A 23,654-nucleotide genomic window follows, 5' to 3' on the forward strand; every position below is an offset into this window, starting at 1 on the left:
AATGGGATGCGGTATACTCTAACGCTGTCGGCACGAAAGCAAACAGAAAGCCAAACAGACAGAGCCTTTGGCCTGGAAGGCCACAGGTTCTGGTACAGAGCTGTCTGTAATGGTTTCTCATGGTGAAAGGAGGAAATGGAACACTACCACCCAAATCAAACGCACTGTGCCATCAGACTGATTCTGACCCATAGCAATCCTATAAGACATAGCAGAACTCACAACAGGTTCTGAGACTGCAAAGCTTTGGGACAGTCGATATGTTTCCTCTTTCTCCTATTTAACCTCCAGAAAACCAAAATCACTACCATCGAGCTGATTCTGACTCAGCGCGACCTATAGGCTAGGGCAGAACTGGCCCTGTGGGTTTCAGAAACTGTCACTGGTGGTATCAAATGATGGGTCCTTTGCGGCCCAATGCACCATATGTAGCGGCTACATCACTAGGGCTCTGATAGCCAAAAGCTACATAAATCCTATCATGCTAGTAATACTAGTTATAGGAAGAGTCATTTGAGCTAGTATTTCTTAGTACAAACTATGTCCCAGGGATGGTTTAAATAGTTTACATGAACTCAAATTCACTTGATCCATTCAACATCTCATGCCACTCCCACCCCCCAAATCAAACCCAAAGCAAGCCCCTATTTTGACTCATGGAGACCCTCTAGGAAAGAGCAGAAATACGCTACAGGGATTCAGGACTTGATGAGTCTTGACGAGAGCAGACTGCCATATCTTTGCTGGCAGAGCAGCTGATATGTCTGAACCCTTCGTTGGTAGCAGTGGGCTTTTAACTACTGGATCACCAGGGCTCCTTAACAATTTGATAAGAAGCTACTGTTACCGCATGCCCTGTCTGAGTATGCTAAAGCACACGGAAATGAAGTTACACAGCCCAAGTCCAGCGAGTTTGCTTATGAGCCCTACTGTGAGCCCTGAAATGTAAGTTCAAAGTTATGTCTAACATTATGGGTGCAGTTAGTGCCACAGAGCTGGTTCTGGCTTGTAACAACCCAGGTACAGCTGAATGAAATACAGCCTGGCCCTGACGCTCACAGTCGTAGCTATGTTTGAGCTTTGTGTCACTATTGTGTCCATCTACCTCCAAGGGTCGATTCCCTAATAATCAGAACCTCGCCCTGGTGGGGTAGTGGGTGATGTGTTGGACTACTCGCCGCAGGTCAGTAGTTCAAAAGTGAGGTTACTGGAATCTGGGGATACTGGATCTCACCCCCACCCTGTTGGCATGGACTGGTCTCCAAAGGGGTCCATGTGGGTCCAAAGCACTATCAAAAATGAATCTTGTATTGCCACACTGCCAAGTTCTCCAGGCTTCTGGTTGTGACATAGAGATTCTGAGAAGGTGCCCTACTACAAGATAGGAAAGTGAGCCACTTCCAAGGCCCTGACGATTCAGAACAAGAGTCTTTGGGATGGAGAAATAAGGTGCAGCAGCCTAGGGGGGAGGGATGGCAAGACTCACAAAGGTGAGTTCAGGGCTGCAGACCGAGGGATTGGTCCGAGTGGGGAAGCGCAATGCTGAGCCAGAAATGGAGACAGGAATCGTTGTATCTAGACCAGTCAAGTTTGTGGAGAGTGAGATAACATGTAGACGCCAACATTTGCGACAAAGAAAACAGAAACCCAGGTTGCAACAGCAAATGAATTCCCAACCCAGCGAGTAGCTGGTTCTTCCACTGCACTACACCATGTCCCCTTGGTCCAGACTGGCAGGTAGAGAGGATAAGGCAAGGGTCACTGACCAAACAAGAGAAAAGTGACCCCCGTGCTTGTGCACGTACAGAAAAAGGTGGGAACGGGTAGCTGCGTTTGTACCCAAAGTTACAATAGCTAAGGGCCGTGTAGGTTACTTGAATTTGGGTGTGTGAAAGTCTGTGTATCTTTTCCTATTTTATAAATATTCTGAAATGAGTGGTCTTAGTTTCAAAAATGAATTCAGAAAGCCAAGTGCTATCAAGTAGAGTCCAACTCAGAGCAACCCTCTGGGTTTCGGGGAACTGCTGGCTAGCCTTGTTTGGGGGTTGGGGAGACAGAGACGGTCAGGTCTTCTTCCAAAGTGGCTTGAGGTAGAAGTGTGTTGCCCACTTTGGGGGTGCTAGTCAAATGCTTCATCAGTTTTGCCACACAGGGACTCTCCTAATTTCATAAAGAAGCGATAGGCATCCAATTAACAGGAAAGATTTCAACCATTATTAGGTTTTATTTATTCCTTAATTCTATAGGCTGAGGATGTTTGGGGCTCCGCAAAATAGAGCAATCATGTCACCTTCTTCAGACACTGCCCCCTGCTTCCAAGTGGCAAGTTGAGTCACCATGCAGGTGGCTGCTAGCCTCACTGAGAGAGGGGGGAGGCCAGAGAACTAGGACAAAGGGCAAAGGAAATCAAATGCTAAGTATTTTTCCATATTCTGTGTAAGCAATCAGAAAAAGGGGCCCACGAGGTGTTTAATTTGTTTTCAATTGGGAAATGTACCCCCAAAATGCACAACTGGATCACTAACACACCACAGTGACTCGGCTTGTCCCAGGGAACCAGGTGCATGGAACGGGGACACAGCCATGAAGTGTCTGCTTATAGGTGGTGCCACTCCCGAGAGGAACAGATCGCATTTCAAGGCAACAGAAATGATGGTTTACCCATCGATCAATGGATTTCACTGGTAAAGGAGAATTAGGCAACCCTATAAGGATTTGAACTTGAACTCCGGCTTTCGGGAGGTGGAGGTATTTTAAAAGGCCATGCTTAGTCCATGAAGCCACTTTTTCCCCCTCTCCTTCTCTTTCCCTGAAGGCATTTTATAAGTTGTCAGGCAACAGGATCCAAACAATTATACAAAAGCAATCAGCCTCCTCAGGCTCCTCTCCACAATGTCTTGGGCTTTTGGAGTGGATTCCAACTCAAAGTGACCCCCCATGGGGTTTCCTAGACTGTAATCTTATTGGGACCAGACCACCACATTGTCCTTGTTTGTTTGCTTTTTGCCTCATAGAGCGGCGAGTGGGCTTGAACCATTGACCTTTCAGTGAGCAGCTGAGTGCTTCAGGATGGCAGCGATAGACTGGGGTATGTGGGACTTATTCCTCAAGGGCTCATTCAGCGACACAGCAAGGATATTCCTATTTTCGGTTCTCTTTTCTAGGCTGTTATCCCAGTCACCTGGGACTTCATTTTCCATGAAGTCCTGCTGTTACTGTTTGAAGGCCCTGGTGGTGCAGTGGTTAAGCATTGGGCTGCTTACCACCAGGTCAACAGTTCAAAACTACCAGCCTCTCTGTGGGACAAAGACAGGGCTTTCTATTCCTAAAAAGAGTTACGGTCTCCGAAAGTCACAGGTCTACCCTGTCCTACAGGGTCCCCTGGAGTTCACATCAACGTGAAGACACTGAGTTTGGGTGCTGCTGCTGCGCTAACCGCCAAGGCAGTCGTTGGAACCCACCAACTCGCTCTTCGGGATAAAGACGAGGATGTGGATCAGCTCTCATGGAGGTTTAAGGCCCTGCAAACCCTACTTCGGGCCTCTGTGAATTAGAATCCACCCAGAGGTTGTTCGGGGAAGAAAATCAGGAGCACAAGCTGAAGGCTCCCGAAGGTCCCTTCCAGCCCGAGTGTTCTCCCACTGCATGAGGGGTCTGTCCCACTGCCCGAAGCTGCCGTGGGGAACAGGGTGGCGCTCTGCCTCTGGCAGCCTCAGTGTCCAGAGTATTCCCTCTGGCCATCAGGCAGGGGGAGGACAAACAACCATCCAAATCGTTTCTATTGTTTACACAACTCGTAAGGGGCTGTTTGGGATGGGATTTTCTCAGTTTGGGTAAACATACTTTGTTTCCTACGTGAAACATTTGTATAAAGACACAAAACAACAACAACAAAACCAGTTTGCAGGCTAAAGTAATGCCACCCGACTGCCTTCTGAAATGAGAGTTGGGTTGCAAAGAACAGAGCACGCCGGACCTTTTGTAGCTAATATAACTCAATAATTCAGGAAAATAAACTTTAAGAGCTGAGAAACCAGTTAAAACCGGTTGCTGTTACCTCCCACTGGAGACCTGAAAGATGAGACCATTTCCACCCAAGCGCAAGGTTGCACCACCGCCACCGGGAAGAGCGAGGTGGGTGGAAGAATGCCTGGGAGTATGTGACAAGAGCCTTCATCTGCAGCTGCCCCATCATCTTCCTCTTTCCCTTCATGGATTAAAGGAACTCCATAGCAAATGGTTCTTGCAACCGCTCCCCCCTCCACCTTCTGTACATGTGATGTATCTGAAAATCGTCTAGTTGAATCACTTTAAAAGCCAACCCACTGCCCCCAAGTCGATTCAAGTCATAAGGGACAGAGCCGAACTGCCCCGAGGGGTTTTCCAAAGCTGTAATTTTTCTAGAAGCGGGCAACCACATTCTTTCTCCTGGGAAGTGGTTAGTGGGTTCTAACAGCCAAACTTTCGGTGAGCATCCAAACTACCCACTGTGACAGCAGTGCTGCTAATGAAATGCATGTGCCCCCAAGAGAAATTAGTAGGAGTTCACACACCTCTTCAAGTAGGGGTTCTTTCTTAATTCCCCAAGTGAATTGTCCAGCAACGGAGACGGGAGTTACCCTGCAGATAGGCCGTCCTGGGACGAGCAGCTCTTGCTGGGTCTGTCGATGTAACCGCCCAAATATTTAAGCAAATCTCAGAAAAACAGGCCATCTCCTCCCGTTGTGGTACAAAGTTAGAGTAATCTGTGCACCAATATCCTCTGTTTATGGTGAGGGCTCCATGCTGACAATTGCAAAAGTGACATTCTGTTCTTTTCGAGACCAGTTCAAATTATACAAAGTCCTCCTACTGGGCAAGGAGTGGCTGGCCAAACTTGGAGTCAGTACAAAACACTGTTTACAATAGGATACCACTTAGCAACTCTAAATACTTCTCTTACCTTGTAAACATACAAGGCAATTCAGTTGGGGGAAAGTTTCTAACTTTTCTCGTAAGGAAAGTACATGAATAACATAGAGTGGAAAGTGTAGGATTGTATCGATTTGTATAGTATAAAACTGGATCCAGTCTATCTGCCTACAAAAATCAAAGTCTACCACGTAAGTTATCTTGAGTAGTCTCCGTGACGGTAGGCATCGTTCAGTGGTTCAGCTTCCCCACCTGTACAATGGGGATTAAAAAGAGTACCTGCTTTCTTTCTAAGGCTGTTTAAGAACTAAATAAATTAGAACCAGGAGATGACTTGGTCAACTGCCACCATTACAGCTGCTTTTGTAAAAAAAAAAAAAAGTTTGTAATTTCTTCCAAAAAAACATTCCCCATCTCCTTCACTTCATGCCTGTTGGAGAAACATCTGACATTGATTTTGAGGATGGCATGGTGTATATACTTGAATTTAAGAAGAATAAGAAGTGAAAAAAGAAAGGTGGCTAGCTGGGATTGGCTGAAGAGCATCTCCATTTTTTTTCTACACACCAAGATTCTGGACCTCGATTACTAACCTCATATAAAGTATTTAAAATAAAGTATCAAATAGCCTTAGAAGAAGTGCAAGCCTTCTTGGCGTTTGCCTGGGTCTGGAAGGAAGTTTACAGCTAAGAATAAATAGCATCCCTCCCCAGGGAAGTTTGGAAACATGAGAAGATGAAAGTGGTTCTTGGCTGGAAAGTGCTTTGGCATCTAGAACCTAAGAACTATTGTTTTTATTTGTTCATCCAATCAATCCAACTCTGGATGACCTCGCTCGTGCCGTGTCGAACGACGCACAAAGGTTTCCAAGACATGGACATTTCAGAAGCAGATGGCCAGGCCATCAAGATCTCTCTCCCCAAACCCAACCCAACGCACTGCCGTCGAGTCGAGTGTATAGGGCAGGCTAGAACTGCCCTTGGGAGTTTCAAAACTGTCGCTCTTGATGGGACTACAAGGTATCGTCTTTGTCCCAAGGGTCAGCTGGTGGTTTCGAACAGCTGACCGGTAGTTTCGAACGGCTGACCAGTTAGCAGTCCAGGGCATCACCACTGTGCCACCAGGGCTCCTTGACGATACCTCCAGGTGAGTTAAAACTTCTTTCAGGTAGTGTCAAGCGCTGGACAATGTGCACCACCCAGAAGCTCCTTAGAAACTATTGTTGCTGAGAACCTGATGCCAGGGGCTTACGTGGAGAGCAAATGTTTTGAGAATGATGAGGGCAATGAATGCACAAATGTGCTTTACACAATGGATGGATGTATGAATTGTGATAAGAGTTGTAAGAGCCCCTAATAAAACGATTAAAAAAATGTTTTTAAAAGAAAGAAACTATTGTTGTGTGCGGTCCTGTTTACCCTGATGCATAGCCACCTTATTGGTTTTCCAAGGCTGTATTCCTTATTGTAGCCTGTGATCACATTGTTCTCCAAGGGAGAAACCGGTAGATTTGAATGACTAGTCATTATGCCCGCCGCCACTAGCATTAGGTTAGTTAGTATTGGGCTCCTAACTGCAAGGTCAGCAGTTTGAAGCTACCAGCTGCACCATGGGGAAAAGACAAGGTCTTCTACTCCTTTTAAAGCAGCGGTTCTCAACCTGTGGGTCATGACCCCTTTGGGGGGGGGTTGAACGACCCTTTCACAACAGTAGCAAAATGACAGTTGCAAAGTAGCAACAAAAATAATTGTATGGTCACCACAACACGAGGAACTGTATGAAAGGGTCGTGGCATTAGGAAGGTTGAGAACCGCTCCTTTAAAGAGCTACTCTCAGAAACCAACAGGGCCAGTTCTACCCTGCCTGATAGGGGCGCTGTGACTCAGAATGAGCCCGGTGGTGGTGAGTTTTGAGAGTCAGCATCTTCTATAAGTCCAGCACTTAACCAGAGTGTCCCTGGGAAACTATTCGAGATGTTTAACTGCCCTGCAGCGGCTCACGGGTCCACAACACAGCACAGACGCACCCGGCCTAGTAGAGTCTGCTCAAGCGCAGTCCACCCGCTCAAATGCCAGTAGGGGTCCAGTTTGAGAAACACATGCCTGCGACCACTTGTTGCAGACAGACTGTTGGCCGTCCTGCGCCCAGCCAAGGTGGGCATGTCCAGCGGTGGGCGACACACTCCATTCAGGGTTAGCTCAGCTACTTCAGCTAGGTTGTCCCTCATTTCCAGGTATTATCTGTCCCCTGGTCGCCACTGTGGTTGCTGTGGCACCGCAACTGATGTGTCCATTCACGTCAGTGAAATAAAACCAAGACAAGCCACTTACAAATGATTCTACCTTTGATGCCCTAGCAAACATCAAATATTTCTCTACACCCCAGATGATCATCTATTTCATGTTTTTCTCAGTCCGTTTATCTATCTGTCGCTCACGGGTTCTCTGAATCAGGAAGGACCGCACACTCCATCTCAGCAGGGCTGCACCCGTACCCTTCGCTGGCCACTGTGATGGACAGCTTTCCCTAATGGGATGTCAAATGTTTTCTCAGCTAGATTCTCATTCACAGCCAGGCTCCTGATTAACGGGCCGCTCAGCCAGGCCTATGAGCTCACTCTCGGTTTAACGATCCCATTCCTTTTAACTTGTGATGTGTACGATCTACACCAGGGTGAGAAAGCCCAATCCCGTAAATAGGGATGGGAGCGAGCATAGGTTTCACCAGAAGGCAGCAGAGGCTGGGGCAGAACAACTGGGAGTCAGAGCCCAGGTCTACTAGGGTAGGTTTGCAAAGTGGTTTAATGGGATTTGCAAGGCAGCTGAGCAAAGTCTGGCACTTCTCTCGCTGCTTGGGGTCCGCTTGCTTGATGTTTGGCAAACGTACACAAGTGTGCACAAAACCCAAGAGCCCACAGCCCGTTTTAAGGGTCTCTTTGTTCAAACTTGTACGGCGACAAGGAAGTCTCATGTGCGTGCACTTTCTAGAATACAAATTTTACAACAGAAAAAAAAAACATTTTATAAAAATGTATACCAAACCCATGGCTGTCGAGACAATTCCTTCTCCTAGCCTCACTACGGGGCAGGGGGTGCACTGCCCCACTGGGTTCCCACGACGGTGCATTCTGACTCCGCTGTAGCAGGCTGCAACATCTTTCTCCCGCAGAACAGCTGGCAGGTTTGCACCACTACTTTGTGGTCTGCAGCCAAGTGTTTAATTCGTTTTATAAACCTACTGTTCAGGAAGGCGAGCTGGTAGGACAGTGCTTACACGTTGGGCTGCGAACCATAAGGTCGGCAGTTCAAAAACACCATCTGCTCCACGGGAGAAAGATAAGGGTTTTTGACTCCCGTAGAGAGTTGCCATCTCAGAAACGGACAGGGGCATTTCTACCTTGTCCTATAGAGTCGCCATGCATCAGAACCGACTGGATAGCAGTGAATTACTAGACAGTAATTAATAAGGGAAGGACGAGGCATTCTACGCCAATAACAATAAAAGAGGGCAGGATAATCTGCCCTGACCTATAGGGGCGCTATCAGCCAGAATCCACGTGTTGGCTGTGGGATTATACGGAAATGGCAAGGAGGCCTGGTGGGGCAAGCAGTTAAGCACCCTGCTGCTCAAAAAAGATCTGGTAAATATTACTGCCAAGAAAACCCTAGGAGGCAACGCCACTGCAGCATATGGCACTTCACAATAACACCACAATAGCAAAACACTGGGGGTTAGGGGGAAGGGGTGGGGATATGCTAATATGACTTGGCTGCTTATATAATCTACATTTTCTACTGAGCACTTACTAAGTGACACCTATTAAGTGAGAGTTACATAGGACTGTTTGTTTAATTCTGAACACACCAGTGGAATAGATATCAATGATTCACATATTGCCCCAGCAACAATGAGGGACTGAAGTGAAGTCACTCATGTTCCCATCCCAGTCTCAGCCTTGTGCGGGCAGAGCTGAGATTCAAATGCAGTTCTTCGTGCGGAGCTCCAGCTCTTCATTACTGTGCGTGATTATACTGAACTCAAAAGACTACTTCTGAAAATTTAGAGCTACTAATAGGGTGTAGTCTAGAAATAAATGAGAATTTAAGGGTTATCATCACAAAAATCTAACATAACAAAAGTTACACAATCAGAGATGATACCGGGTCACTTAACAAAATTGAATTTCCATTCTTTCTGAGAAAGGGTTAAAAGCTACAACTAGAATCTTTAATAAAGAAATTAGATCCAACATCAAACTTAAATTATGCCAGCTTAGACCAAACAAAGAGTGTTCACAATCAACATTTTTTTTAAATTATTGACCTGGAAATTCTGACCAATTGTGTAAGATTAAAAAGAAAATTGTAATAGCTCCATTTTGGAGTGGGAGTGGCACATATGAAATAGCTTACACTCAAAATCATTTGCTTTCTAGAAAACCCTCAAAAATTAAGTGGAAACCTATTAATATTTATAAGATAATTCAATAAAGAGATTGGATACAAGTAAAGATACAAATTCCATAACTTTCCTGTAGATCAGTGATAACCAGTTATAAGATAAAATGGAAAATATTGGAAAACACAATAGGTTTGTGTTTTTTTCAATTCTTATCTGTTGTAGAAGTCAAGCATCCTTTGGAAGAAGGGGTAGTTTTTAGATCTCTGTAAAAGACCACTTTAAAGCATTAAAGAGCAAAGAAGTTACTTTGAGGACTGAGTGTGTCTGACTCAAGTCATGATTACTTTCAACCACTTCATACGCATGCAAAGGCTGCGTCTGAGACAAGGAAAAATGAAGAACTGACGCATTTGAATGATGGTGTTGGGGAAGACGATTGAAGCTGCCACAAAAAGTCAGAGTAACAATAACAACAACAAAAATCTGTCTTGGAAAAAGTACAGCCAGAACGCTTCCTGGAAGCAAACAAAGATGGTGGGGCTTCATCACAAGTATGTTGAGCCTGTTATCAGGGGGCCCAGTCCCTGGAGAAAGCCATCAGGCGTGGCAAAGTAGGGAGGTCTGGTTAAAACCCCTCCATGAGATGGAATGACCCGTGGCTGCAACAGGGGGCTTGGACACAGCAAAGACCCAAAGGATGGAGCAGGACCAGCCAGCATTTCATTCTGCCGTACACAGGGTGGCGACGGAGGCATGATGGAACCCACTATGACAGCCGTGATTTTTATAAGGGAAAGGGTTACTTCTCTCTGAAAAGAAAAGACCTAGGAAAATGTTAGTGCAATTGTTCAAATCACAGTGTCGGAATTCCATTTCCATCCAGGGTCCACGTTAAGAACTACTGAAAATAGTTCTCCGGGCCACATTCTGTGAATCCTTTGTGAAGACTACCGTAAGTTCCCTACCCAGATTTATTTTAGCTAACAATCCTGATTACAGAAGGGAATCTCCTGCAAATAAGACTTAGCTAACACCATCCCACGAGCTCTTTCAAATTGCTTCTGAAGGCCTTCCTTTTCATCCAGGTAAGGTAATGCTCATGTTCCCCAGCAATATGAGTTCTCTTACACAGACACAGCACATTTAGCTCGCTGTACTGTGCCCCGCATCCATGCTCAAGTTCGGAGGCAGAGTGGCAATTCCCAAAGAAAGCACCTTAGAAAGAAAACAATGTTTGAATATTACTTTCCTCCACACTTCCTTGCTGGTACCTGTTAGAGAACACAGAGTAATGAAATCTCAATTTCTCCCATTAGTTAATTAGCACCTTTGCACTGGAAGCATTATACCGTTAATTACCTACAAGTCCACTCTCCAAAAAAAAAAAAAAATCACTGACTGCTTAATACACTTTTCTTCTTTTTATGCATGGGCTCACACAACCCTTAAAAAAAAAGTCGGGGTGGGTGGGAGGAGAGACACTCCACAACATTTTTCTCTATGCACAGGCTAGCTGTTAGAAAAGCGTGGGCCCTAACAACTAAAGGTGAGTTCAGTCCACTAGTGGCCTGGTATTGATCTCTAATTTCTCCCAACACTTTCCTTCTAATCCTCTCCATAATTACATGAACTCCATGAGCTTTCCTGACGCGGTCAAATTCTCTCGCCTGCGTTTTCAAATGGCCATCACCAGAGAAGCAGTCTAGGCACTAGATCAAGTTGTCAATGTCCCCCACTCAGCTGTAGACAGTCCTCTTGAAACCTCCTGGCACATCTGTCAAGGGCCTCCTAGGGGGCCTCAAAGCTCAGGCCCCTTGGAAGAGAGCAAGAAGGGTGGAGGAGCCAGAAAGATATTGATCCTCCCCTTTAACATGCTAATTTGCCCGGGAGCTGTTTCAGTCTCTGCCAGGCTGGATACTTCAATGTTTTTTTGTTTTTGTTTTTCAAAGTGAGGATGTCTTTTTCAAACACTTAAAACTGAAAACAAATGAATGCAAGGATCAAGTTCACAGGGCAACAGGGAAAGGGGTGCCTGGTGGAGAGAGGTGGCCAAACAGAGGCAGCTTGCTTGGTAGAATGATGGCTGACTTCTAATTGAGGATAACAAGAAGTTTCAAAGTTCAGAATAGATTCTTGCAACTTCTGAAGCCCGTGTGTGCCTCATAACCCAATTAGGATGGAACCTATTGAGTTACATTCATCTCTGGGAGAAAAATTAAGGCTGATTATAATTAAACCGAAGTAAAACATTAATAACATTGATTTTGATGAATGCTTGAAGATCTGCTTTAAACGATGAAAATGAAAAACAAAACGGATTGTTTAATTATACCTGGAGCTGACACCACACCAAGCAGACTAGGCAAAAAAAAAAAGGCAGCGAGGGGAGGGGAGGGAGTAGCAAATTAGACCCCTAGCATTATGAAAGTATCTTTGTCTCCATTAGCTTATTATTTCATCAATGGAACATTAAGTACAGATAAGACTACATGACATAATTAAGTGTCTACAGATTGCCAAGTATTACCATATTCCGTTTGCAAAATTAAATCATCAAGAGCAACGATTTGCTGGTACTTTTTCAGGTTGTGTATTTCTGGGCACATATTGTTAGCGGTGAATGGTTATTAAGGGAAGAAGTTACATAAAAGAGACAGCAGAACTCATAATGAACACCTGGCACCCCCTACCCTCTCACCCTACCCCCCACCCCCCAAGCTTGAGCTGGGAAAGTTGGCGTCTTAAATCAGGAGAAGTCCTGAGGGACAAAAGCCCGAGAGGGAAAAAGCATTCCTAACTTGAGCTGTGTCTTAACTGATCCTGAGGTTGGCCCACATTTACCTGCCATGGTATTATGGGAGGAAATCAGAATTCTGTTAACCTCTGACCCCTGGGATCTGAAGCAGACAAAGGACCAATCTGGAGCCCTGGGTGAGCCTAGCCAAATGTCAAACAGCAGGGAAGTGATTGTTCAGGGGACACTGGTTTTGGCTCAGCCAGCTTCACTGGGGCAAACTGCTATTCACAGAAACAAGCCATGAAGAGCGAAGGCCATAAAATATGAGCAAAATGGAAGCTTTCTCACCCGGCTTCTAAATTGTTGGCTTTATGGGACTTCATGCTGAACAGTATGAAGAAAAAAAAGAAAAGAAAAGAAAAATCCAATTTGCTTTGAAGCGTATTAGTCTGTCTAACATCCTAATTATTGCTTACATTGCCATTTGCCTTCTATTAACAATTGAATAATTACCTAGCACTCCATAGTTTAAAAATACAAGCAAACAGGATTATCTGGGTAATTAAGAAACTGTACCGTGGCTTTGTACTGGTCCGGAAATTATCAGTACACGTCAGGGAGATGATAATTATCCATCAAACTTAGTTCAATTGGCATTTTAAGGATTTGGAGCAATTTGAGTTCTGTAACTTATTAAGAAGAGGGTAAGTAAGATCACCTTTGAGCAGCGTGGGTCTGTTTAAGTCCATCTTTAGAAACAAGAACCAGATAAGCAGCTGAATTTTCTCAGCCACTAATGGCACCAGAGAACACACGGAGCACAGACCTTCTGTTGTTCTTTAATCCTAATAATCCATCCCAAATGGACTTTGAACAGCATCCTCACCCTTTGTCCATGTGGAGCTAAACCAGAGCGCTTTCCACACTTAGATGCTGTTCTTACTGACCCTGCCTCTGCTTAATACCATTGGCTCTGCCCATTTTGCAGCCCTGTGAAATTAGGTTGGAACTCACGACTTAACTTCAAAAGACATCTCAGGCCCATCGCTCCCATCTTTTAGCTTATGGGATGCATATGAACGTGGCTGTCTGGTCTGAAGACAGGGCATTTGCCCAGCTAAGGGAGAGAAGCTCGTTGAGCAAGTAATGCAGTCGCTGGCACTCCCAGCACAAGCGCAAACAAGCAACAGCAAGCATCAGTGCAGTGTGCCAGGGTCTGCAGTAAACAAGAGGGGGCCAGGATGAGTTCAAAAGGCAGGATTGGACCCTTGGACAGGGATAAGGAGAAGGTTCCCAAACAGTATGATCTCTCTGCAACGTTCATCGGAGAAAAGATGAAGCAGGGGCCTTTCAAGTCCATCCAAGGCCTTTCAAGTCGATCTCCGTGAGATCAGCCCTTTAAATGTTTCCTTGTGATTCAGCAGCAACTCATAGCTCTTGGGTTGGGTGATGCTGTTGCTTCCTGATTTGCCTCGGAATTGACTCCATGACAATGAATTTGGAGTTTGGTGTCCACGAACAGAGGAGCCCTCGTGATGCCGTGGGTTACTCCTTGGGCTGTGAACGGTAAGGTGCGCAGTTCGAAACCACGAGCTGCTCCCCGGGAGAACAGTCAGGCTTTCTCCTCTCGTAAAGGTCTACTGTCTCAGGAACTCGGAGCTCACAGAGGCCGTTCGACCTGTCCTGTAGGGTCAAGACGAGTCGGAATCGACTGGATGGCAATCAGTTTGGTTTGTTGCTCTTTGAGCAGCTTTTAACAAACAGCAAGGGATTCTCGTTGCGATAGGAGGCCTCCAGGTTGCTGGGTTTTTTCAGAGTCGCAGAAAGGCAGCTGAAGATACCACAGGGGGACCGGGGAGTTTCGCCCTTTCAATAGCTATTTGTGAAAGGAATGAAGGAATTCCAGCCAGTGAGTGATTTTCAGGAACTTCCTGGGACCTGACACTACTTTTTCAAAGAATTGTATTTTCTTACTTGACTCTTTTTTTTTTTTTAACATTCTTTGTTGAGACACTTGTGAAAACACTCCTCGTATAATCTGAATAGTGCCATCTCCTCCCACCTCAGAACCAACAGCCCCTTTCCAGCTGAACCTGTCACTGAACAGACAAACCCAGAGTCACCCAGGCTGGGTGCCTTTGCAAAGGTCAAAACCAAATGAGCAGCAGGGGCCGGGGCTGTTCTGCATGGGGCCTGGGGACCCCGGAGTGACAGCCAGCCAGCCGCTGGGGGGTGGAGTAGGGGGTAGGGGTGTGTGTGTGGGGGGGCAGGCATTGCACAAAAGGAGCCCTGTGCAAACAGTTGCTTCTAGGCCGCCTTCCACCCCCAATCTCTGGAAGCATTCAAATCAAAGCCGAATTAATTTGCATGGTGTCTAAATCATTGGGTTCTGCATAAACAAAAGGAGATTTTGGCTGAAGTTTCCAGAGGAAGCCCTGGCTGCCTTTGTGAGAGGGGGAAATGGGTGTGCTGTTTTGCATGAGGGCGCCTACAAAATATGCAAATGAAGAATCTGCCGCCACAGTAAAGCAACCCTAGGCAGACAGCAGAGGGCCCGGGGTCACCCACACGGCTCAGCTCCCTGTCTCCACAGACAGCTGGAAGCGGGGTGCACCACCATGCTCACTTCCCAGAAAGGCAACGTGAACCCCGAAACCCATGGCCAACTCACAGCAACCCAGCAGGACAGAGTGGAACTGCCCTTTGGGGTTTCCAAGGCTCTGAACCTTTGCAGATGCCTACTGCCCCCACCTTTCTCCCACAGAGCTGTTGGTGGGTTTGAACAGCAGGGCATTTTAACCACTGCACCAGCAGGACTCCATGAAAGGCAAATCCAAAATTCCAAACGCACCCAATGCCATCCAGTGGGTTAGAACGGCTGCCTCTGTGGTTGGTTAGTGGTTCAGTGTGCATCACGTGCTGCCACCAGGACTCCTTTGCAGGTGTCCTTTGACCCTGAACTCTGCCTGGTGGTGTAGTGGTTATGCATTGGGTTGCTTACTTCCAGGTGAGCAGTTCAAAACCACCAGTCACTTCCCAAGGGAAAGATGAGGCTTTCTATGCTTATAAAGAGCCACAATCTAGGACACCCACAAGGGCAGTTCTACCCTGTCCTGCAAGGTCGCTCCGAGTTGTAAGTGACTCAATGCCAATGCCCTGAAGACTCATAAAAAGTTCATTTAGTCATGGCACCACGAGTTAGTGCCCAGTGACTCACCAACTCTCTTTCCTCCAGCTGCTCTGAACTACCAGCTGTACCCAGATGCAAGGAGAAAGGCTGAATGCTCTAAGCGAAAGTTTCCGAGTCCACGGGACAGAGGGGCCTTCTTTAATCATGTCTCCCCACAAGCACAATGAAACTCGAGCAAGCACTGAGCCATGTTATTGGACACAGATAAACAGTTTTTAAAAAGCCAAGAGCTATAAATTGCTGCCTAATTTTATAGAAGCAGCTAAAGGGTTGGATAAATAAAACTCCATTCTTCTCCGCGAAAGTCATCTGGATTCAGAAACTATCTTCAGAGCTTCTGGCTACATTTTATTTTCAACGTGGCTAAGCAGGCTGTGGCCATCCCAATGCCAGAGAAACACAGCAGGGTTCCTGGATTTGGGGGGCTCGGAACCTCCCCCTACATTCCTAAAAGTTACTGAGGATGTTACAGAGAGTTTTGTCCATGTGCACAATAGGGTTATCTACTGCTTATCATCTTAGAAATGGGCACTGATGCATTTTATATGCAGTGAATACTCCATTTTTAGATTTCCTTCAAAATAAATTAGTGACAGAGTGACATTGTTTTTCCTTTTTGAAAGTTATTTTGCTTGCCCGGCTTACTAGAGATCATCTTGATTCTGTGATTGACTTCCGTGTTTCATCGAATCAGGTGGCAAGAGGCCACCGGATACTCAGGAGACAAGAAGGAGAAATTAACATCTTAGTGTTATAAAGAAAATAGTTTTGACCTTGAAGATGTCATGGAAGATTCACAGGGAACCCCAAGGATCACACTTTGTAACTAATGAAAAGGAGTGCTAGTGATATTTTGGGTTAGGCCTCAGGTCTCTGGGTTCAAACCCACCAGGCACCCCTCAGGTGAGAGATGAAGCTGTCTGCTCCCATAACCTTATCTATTGGGTCATTATGAGTCAAAATCGATTTGAAAGCAGTGAGTTAGGGGGTGAGAATGGGTTCTTATTCAACAACTTACTTCCAGTGACCGAAAGAAAGGACGATTGAACCAAAGTAGACAAAACCCCACCTTTCAACGTTTGCCCCTGCATCCCTTCACTGTCCACCTCATATGTCCCCACTGCACACAGTCCCTCCCCCAGGGTGGGGGAAAATATCTCTATTCTAAACTCAACCAACTGCCTTTGTTGTTGATCAGACATTAATCAAAGAGCCACACGTATTACTACATTTCTCCCCTAAACAATACTAAGAATCACAGTAACCATTACTCTGGTGGTATAGTGATTTACACAATAGGCTGCTAACCATAAGGTCACCAGTTCCAATCCTCCAGTCGCGGTAGGGTAGGGAAGATGAGGCTTTCTACTCTCATAAAGATTTGCAGTCAAAGGGTACCTCTGCTCTCAGGGCATTCTTCCTGTTGGGTTGCTGTGAGGCTGAACAGGCTCCATGGCCGGGAGTTTAGGGTTTGGGTTGGCTACCACTACCTAAGCACTTCACACTTTCTAGGCACTGTGCTGAGCCCTTTACACAAACTTGCTTATATGTATACAGGGGAGGGGGGGGGCCGTTCTCAAAAGGTCTGTGAAAAAAATGGAATTAAAAAATAATGGAATTTTTCCAAGAGCTCTTCAAAGTCACGACTGCTACCAATTTGCAAATATGCAGCCCAAAGGTCAGGGAGCCAAAGTCAAGGTCTACAATCAAAGAAGTAGCATAACTTGGAGATTACACCAAATTCCCAAACTCCAGGTCTTCCCGCTGTTGGCCATTTTATATTAAACTCTGTGCTGGCTTCAGGTGCTGTAGAGACATTTGAACCTTAGGTATCTAGCTGACTCGGTTAAGAATGGAGTCTACTGGGGATGTAAGCAAGGGCCTTGTCAATACACTAGTCAGAAACAAAGACTTGGCCATACCGTGTTGATTACATGAAATATGATTTTACCAAATAAATAAATGTCCAATATAACACCGGCTGCAATTCCTTTTGCATTTATTCATTCATTCCTTTAATAAACATTTAATGAGATTTTTCCATGTGCCATAATCTTTACTGGTGTGACTAGTGTTTTTGATCATTCCTGACTGCGCGCCTACACTTAAATTCAAATGATAAAGGCATTTTTCACTATGTTCATTTTATTTTCTAGTAACCACTCACGTCTGTGGCATAAATTAAAGTGTTGGTTGAAGGTCAAGAAAATAATCAAGTGTCAAAAAACAGAATGACAACTAAAAGGATCTTTCCCTTCCTGTTCTTACTTAGAAAAAAAAAAAAGATAAATGCATATGCATTTATTTGGCAAATTAGGAAATTATAAAGAAAGGTGAGTCCGAGGTGGAATTTGAGAACTCTGTGTTGGTGAGTGTGTTTTGGTAGGGTGGAAGACAGACATTTTAATTTATACCCAAGTTTGCATTTATAATTGTCTAGGCAAGCATGCACTTCGTTGGGAGTGTTAAATTGGTCAATGAAATGCAAAATAAAGAAGTAGTGAAGTTCAAAATTGTGAACATCAAACTCAGAGTCTGATTACTTGTGCATCTTGCAGCAGTAACTGGAACGCCATTTCTTCACTCTTCTGTCTTAAGGTCTCATTCTTCACAGAAAAAGCATGTCTCACTTACTTCATCTTGGAAAAGGATCCAGTCTTCAATACCCAATTCAAAAGTCCCCTCAAGAATGTCTACGAGGTGCTTTAGTGAACTCAACATAGAGACCCTGGTACGAGTCTTCCTCACAAACGAGACTCGTTCACACGAAGAAGGGAAAAAAATGTTTTTGGGTAGAAGAGAAAAAGGACATAATTAAGCCTTGCTCTTCTTGTATATAAAGAATTACATCTTTCAATGATCACAGGCAGGCTTCAAAGCCAGAGATAAAAGCAGCCATGTGATTCAAGCAATTGCTTCTTAAAGACGTGATTCAAAGGTAGGAGAACATTTTCAAAAGTGGAAAGGATATAAAACAGCATCTCTCTGAACTCGGTTTTAAATGCTTCCTTTCCATTATTTCTTCTTCCGAAGGTCCTTCTAGGATGTATTAGGAAAACAAAGCCTTTCTCTTCTTTTTTTGACTCTTTTAAGACTACAAATTTGAAATAGGTCTATTTCTCTATGTTAAAGTCATCGAAGCATTTTTATCTCCTTCCTTCTTAAAAAAAGGTTTTGATAAGACATTTTTTCCCCCAGTGTGAAGGCATTACATAGGTAATGCTATGTAAGGTAAGTCCTAGACAGGATACCTCAAAGAAGTCAGAGTAAAATTGTGCTTTTAAGCAAGGCTTGATGCCTTACATAGCTTAATTTGGTTATTATTATTAATTGGTCTTAGAAGTGGCTCTATAGTAAGCTTGTCATTTTATGAGCATGTTTTTTTTGGTCTGGGAAAACAAAACATTAAAATTCCACAAAAATTGAGTGCAAATCCTAGGCAGACACTTTCATATTTCAGTCTTTAAGGGGCCCTATTTCTGTCTACACAGACAACACACACACGATGCTCTTTTGCACCAGGACAGCCCAGTTCATCTCCTGATCCTGCAGTGTGAGTTAGTAGCAAACAGGTGGTGGGAGGGGGGAAAAGCTAATGAAGAATATTTTTCTCTCTCTTCCTTCTGCTTAATATTGCTGTAGCAATGAAAATAACCCTGCCAAACTTCCGGGACCATTTCCTTGGGTGGGTTCAGGCAAAGCATTTGAGGTAGATTTGGCACACACACACACACACACACACAAGTCTGGCAAGGCTTCCCTAGAACTGTTTCCTTATCCTCTGCAACCAACCACTAGGCAAGTTCAAACTGCTGCTACCTCCAGCCACATACCCTCCTAACCGAGGGCAGATGAGTGTGGGACCCTCTTTGTCAACCTGCTGAGACAGACAAAATGACTTCACAAAATGTTATTCAAGAGCAGAAGCTGGAATGAACTTGCAGCTGCTTCGGGGCAAGCCCCCATCTCCTCTCCCCCCTCCGCCAGTTCACCCTCTTGACACTTCTTGAAGGCTCTTCATCCTTCGTCTCCATTAGCATGTACTGCTTGGAGGCCAGAACTACAAGAGGAAGTGTCCTGTCCCCAAGGTCCCTGGAGGACTCAGGCAGATGACCAGGGTTGAAATCAAACAACAGCACACCCCAGGGCCCCACCCGCCCTGGTCATTTTTACCCAAGGTTCCTTTGTCAAACGTGTAAGATCTTAATCAATCTTCCCTCTGACCTCCCAGACCTCAAGGAAGATGGATGAGGAAGTAGGTGACCTTTCACCTATCCTTCTATTTGTCCTGCCACAGTGGGCCCATTGAAAAGACAATCGGGGTGGAGCCTGGTGCCTGGGTTCTGAAGACTTGGCCCGATTCTCCTTTATGCCCCTTCCTAAGCTCTCTTTACACCCTGCCCTTTCTGGTCCCACCCCCCGAATCGCTTTTCTCTCACTGGAAGAAACTTCTCTGTCCGGCAGGAGGGGGAAAATGGCACTTGCCCAATATCATTTTGGAGATGAAGTGTGAGAATGGGCATTATTTTCAACTAGGGCTTCCTTTCTGTAGTCGGGGCTGCAGAGAGTGGCTGGGAGTTGGAATTCTGTTTTCCTCTTTCAGTTCAGCCCCTTCAAAGTGACCCACTCTGGCCTTGGGGAAAACAGCGGGGTAAAAGAAAAAGTAGCATGCACACTGGGTTAATGAGCTCTGATTTACAAAATGCCCTTCCTCAGTCCCACAGGAAGCAGTATTGTTACTATCCCATTTTATAGATGCACAAGGCCAGGCGGGGCGGGCAAGGAAGGAAGGAAATAAGTTAGGTGACCAGACTGAGATAGCGTCCCTGTCTCTATTCCTCCACCCTTCTCTGCCCAGTCTGTAATGATGACTTCCACCGTGTTCATAGCTGCTCAGGTTTTCACAGGCGCGGGCCCTCAGCGAGAAGCCCCACGTAAGTTTAGGACAAAAAGAGCCCTTTGGTTGTCATCACAGGCCCTCTGGCCTAGGTCCCCCAGGTTCTCTGCCACAGAGAAGGGCAAGTGCCTTCTGCAAAGACTGAATCATTTCCTGAGCAGCAGCAGCAGCAAAAAAAAAAAAAAAAAAGCCTGGTTCACATGCCTGAAAACATTATTGAACATTCTCAAAAATGGCTCAATCAGCCTTCCCTTCCTTGAAGGGAATGTTCTCTCGAATTAGGGTTAATTTGCCCAGAAATGGCTTGGGTCTAAAACTTGGACCCTGCCCTCACCCCACAGCCCCCTCCACCATCCACATAAGTAACTGGATTCTCAAGAAGATTTCCATAAAGCAAACCACTAAAATGTTCAAATGCCTTTACATTCACTCCCTGACCCCACCCCACTTCCCAATACTCCATCTTCATTTCTTTTCCTCCTAATTTGGGTGGTAAAAATGTTAAGGAGTGTCACAATAGAGCCATGTGTGAGCCACTGGGCTCAGTGTCAATTGAAAAAGCAATGGCATTAGATACAACAAGACGCAATCATGCTGGAAAAGTGGATGTTTGAGGAGGAAATGGAAGTCAATGGGGGATGGGGTGTGTGTGTTTAATATATATATATAAATCTTGGCCTGCAAAGATGCCTGACACACATCGAAAAGGTAGACTCATGAGCCTTCTCCAGTGTGATGCAGGGACACTGTACTCTTCATCCCGCCGCCCCTGCTACGGTCATTGTCATTTAGCTGCCGTTAACGATGCACTCATCACAACTTTCTAACACCAATACCAGAGGAGACTAGAGGCTTTCAATTCAACACAGCTCAGGTAGGTGTTTCTAAGTCATGAGCAAACTAAGACAAAGGCAAGGGATTCATATTTTTAAAGATAAAATCAAGTAAAAACCCTGTCAGTCCCCCCACCCACTTTTCCCCTTCCAATTCACAAGTAAACAAGTTTACTTTGTCATTCCAGGCTAGTCGGAGAGATAGCCAGCCTTTATTCTATTTCACCCAGAACTCAATGCAAGGACGCCCCACTGTTGGTTCCTCATAGAAAGAGCTACGGCAAAGCAGCAGTGACCCGGTAGAAAGGGACACGCTCAGAAGGCTGCCACACCTATAGCTCCATGACACCAAATTACCAAAAATGCAATTTTCTCCAGGTTATAAATGTTGATTTCCAGTCAATCAAGCGGATTGCCCCACAGTTAATCCCACCCTGTCATTAACATGCTTGAAATGCCAGACAAATTGTTTGGCAGTCAGTTATTTCAGGCTCTTTAATCACCAAATCAGATGGACCATGTGGCAACCCCGTCGACGGCTCAGCAATCACCCTGAAAAAAAAGATCACTCTGACCTGCGCCACATAAATGGACCCAGGCATACACTGTCACCGCTTATTAGCAACAACACCAACAATCAGGTTCTCCACAGCCCACTGTAGAGAGTCGCTCAACAGAAGCACCAAGCCAAGCCAAATCTGAGGATAACTGCTTTTGTTAAAAAAATAAAAAACAAACAACCCTGAATCTACACATGGCACTGTCCATTAGACAACTATGGAGAGCCCTCATCTCTTACTCAGACACAAAGGACGAGGAGGCACAGCAGAAAGGGGAAAATAAGAATGGGGTGAAAAATCACATTCGCCATCGATAAATAGTCATTAGCATCATCAAAAATGCTTAGATTTCATCAAAGACTCAAATCACCCAAATGGACAACAATTTACTACTGTCCCTGACAGCAGATCAAATAAGAGGGGTAGCCCTAGCTCTCTATCACCTCCTCAGGGAAACGAAGGCCTTCGTCACAACTCATTTTACTTAAAGACCTTATCGCGGTGCTCAGTGAACGGATGTGCTGGAAACCTTTAGTCCCTCCACTGAGTAGGTCCAGGTCTGCACTCAGCTACAAGAGGTGGTGGTGGAAATATGTGTGTGTACATACATACCTTTGTACATGTACACGCATCTATGTAGACATGAACATATATATCTGACTTACTTTCTTCACATAGCTCAATCTTAATCAGCAGGAGGGACTTGGAACAAGCCGACTTGGATTTCACTTTTGAGTCACACACACACACATAGATCAGAGCACAGATAGCTACCCTCCTTGTCATTTTTACCAAGCCTTTCGACAGGAAAAACCATGGCTCAAAACTCTGTCCGCCTTCTTTAAGTAGGGATCAATCAAGGCCCGTTTCTTCTGCTTGCTCATTTACATTTCAGAGGGGCACATCAAGCGGTTCCGATCTAAGGGCCTGTTAGCGAATGTGTTTGGCCTTCTGCTGATTACAGCAGCATCATTTATTTTGTCAGTCTTAGCCTTGCCACCTGGAGCTATAGCACTTACTCATTAGCCCCCTCTGTCCCACCACGTCCCACAGGGGCTGCTAATTACTGGCTTGACTCCATGGAGTCTCATCTCTGATTTAATTACGTGCACTAAGCCCTAATGAAAAGTACAATATGGCCCTTCTTACCTTGGCATTCTCCACTGCGCTCTTCGTGCCCAGCGTTGCATAGGCAATTGCCAATGGGTACCAGCCACTCGCCATCTGCCCCGCAGTACATTTTTGGCACATCCTTCTCTTCAGAGTTGTTGACACAAGAACCTCGAACTTCCACCAGGGAAGAAGTATCAGCCCCTGTGATGGTGTCAGGAAACTGCGCCAGGTTGCGGACGGTAAGGGGACACTTCTTGTAGAACACCCGGACCGAAACCAGGGCGATGCACGCCCCCACATCCTGAAAAGCCAAGTAAAACCCCTTTTTGCTCAGTGGGCCAACATCCCGGATCTCGGTGTTCAGCTTCATGATTCTGTCACCAATGTCCACTTGGGTGAAGCTCTCGTCGGCAGCGATGGTGTCGATCTTGGCAAACTGGCTCTCTCTGATGAAACGCTCCTTGTCGTTGTCCGATTCGTAGTAGTAGAGGTTAAAGGTCTCCTTACAAGTCCCCATGACACCCGGGAGGCTGTTACAGTCCCTCAGCGTGAACTTAATTTCGATGTACACCCTCTGCGCCCCCTCGCGGGTGATCCAATCAGTTCGTAGCCAGTTGTTTTGGCTGGGCTCCATCACGTTGCACACTTGGTAGGTTCGGATAGGTGTGTTTTTCTCATCCATAATGCTCACTTCCTCCCACTGCAAAGATGCAAAGGAAACGCACCCATTACGACATCCCATTTTACGACACCTCCAGCCTGTTCCACTCTCAAGGGACATTCATTATTTTTGCTGCAAGAGCAAGAAAAGTATTGAGCACCAAATCTCCCTAAGGAAGCATCTTGTAGGAGATAAGAGAGTATTGGACTGGGGGCATATGCTTGTGTGTGTGTGTGTGTGTGTGTGTGTGTGTTACTGTTTCATTGTCTTTCCTAAAATTTGGAGACTGTGACGGATTGATGGCTTATGAGTTGTTAGCAGTTCCTTGTGGTGGTTCAACAACCTCCAAAT

The 23,654-nt window shown here is 45.5% G+C and overlaps 1 protein-coding gene across 2 annotated transcripts in view; it reads right to left on the minus strand.

Annotated features, from left to right (window-relative positions):
* The window catches only part of EPHA4 (EPH receptor A4), a 158,982-nt gene that overhangs the window by 128,142 nt on the left and 7,186 nt on the right, over positions 1-23,654 (minus strand). For both annotated transcript variants that reach the window (XM_004701633.2, XM_004701634.2), the window contains exon 3: positions 22,679-23,342. In XM_004701633.2, the coding sequence (XP_004701690.1) occupies positions 22,679-23,342 (664 nt within the window). The remainder of the gene's footprint in view (positions 1-22,678; positions 23,343-23,654) is intronic.

The sequence above is a fragment of the Echinops telfairi genome, unplaced genomic scaffold (assembly GCF_000313985.2).
Source record: "Echinops telfairi isolate 266 unplaced genomic scaffold, ASM31398v2 ScPeMD7_3;HRSCAF=10, whole genome shotgun sequence".
Classification (NCBI taxonomy): domain Eukaryota; kingdom Metazoa; phylum Chordata; class Mammalia; order Afrosoricida; family Tenrecidae; genus Echinops; species Echinops telfairi.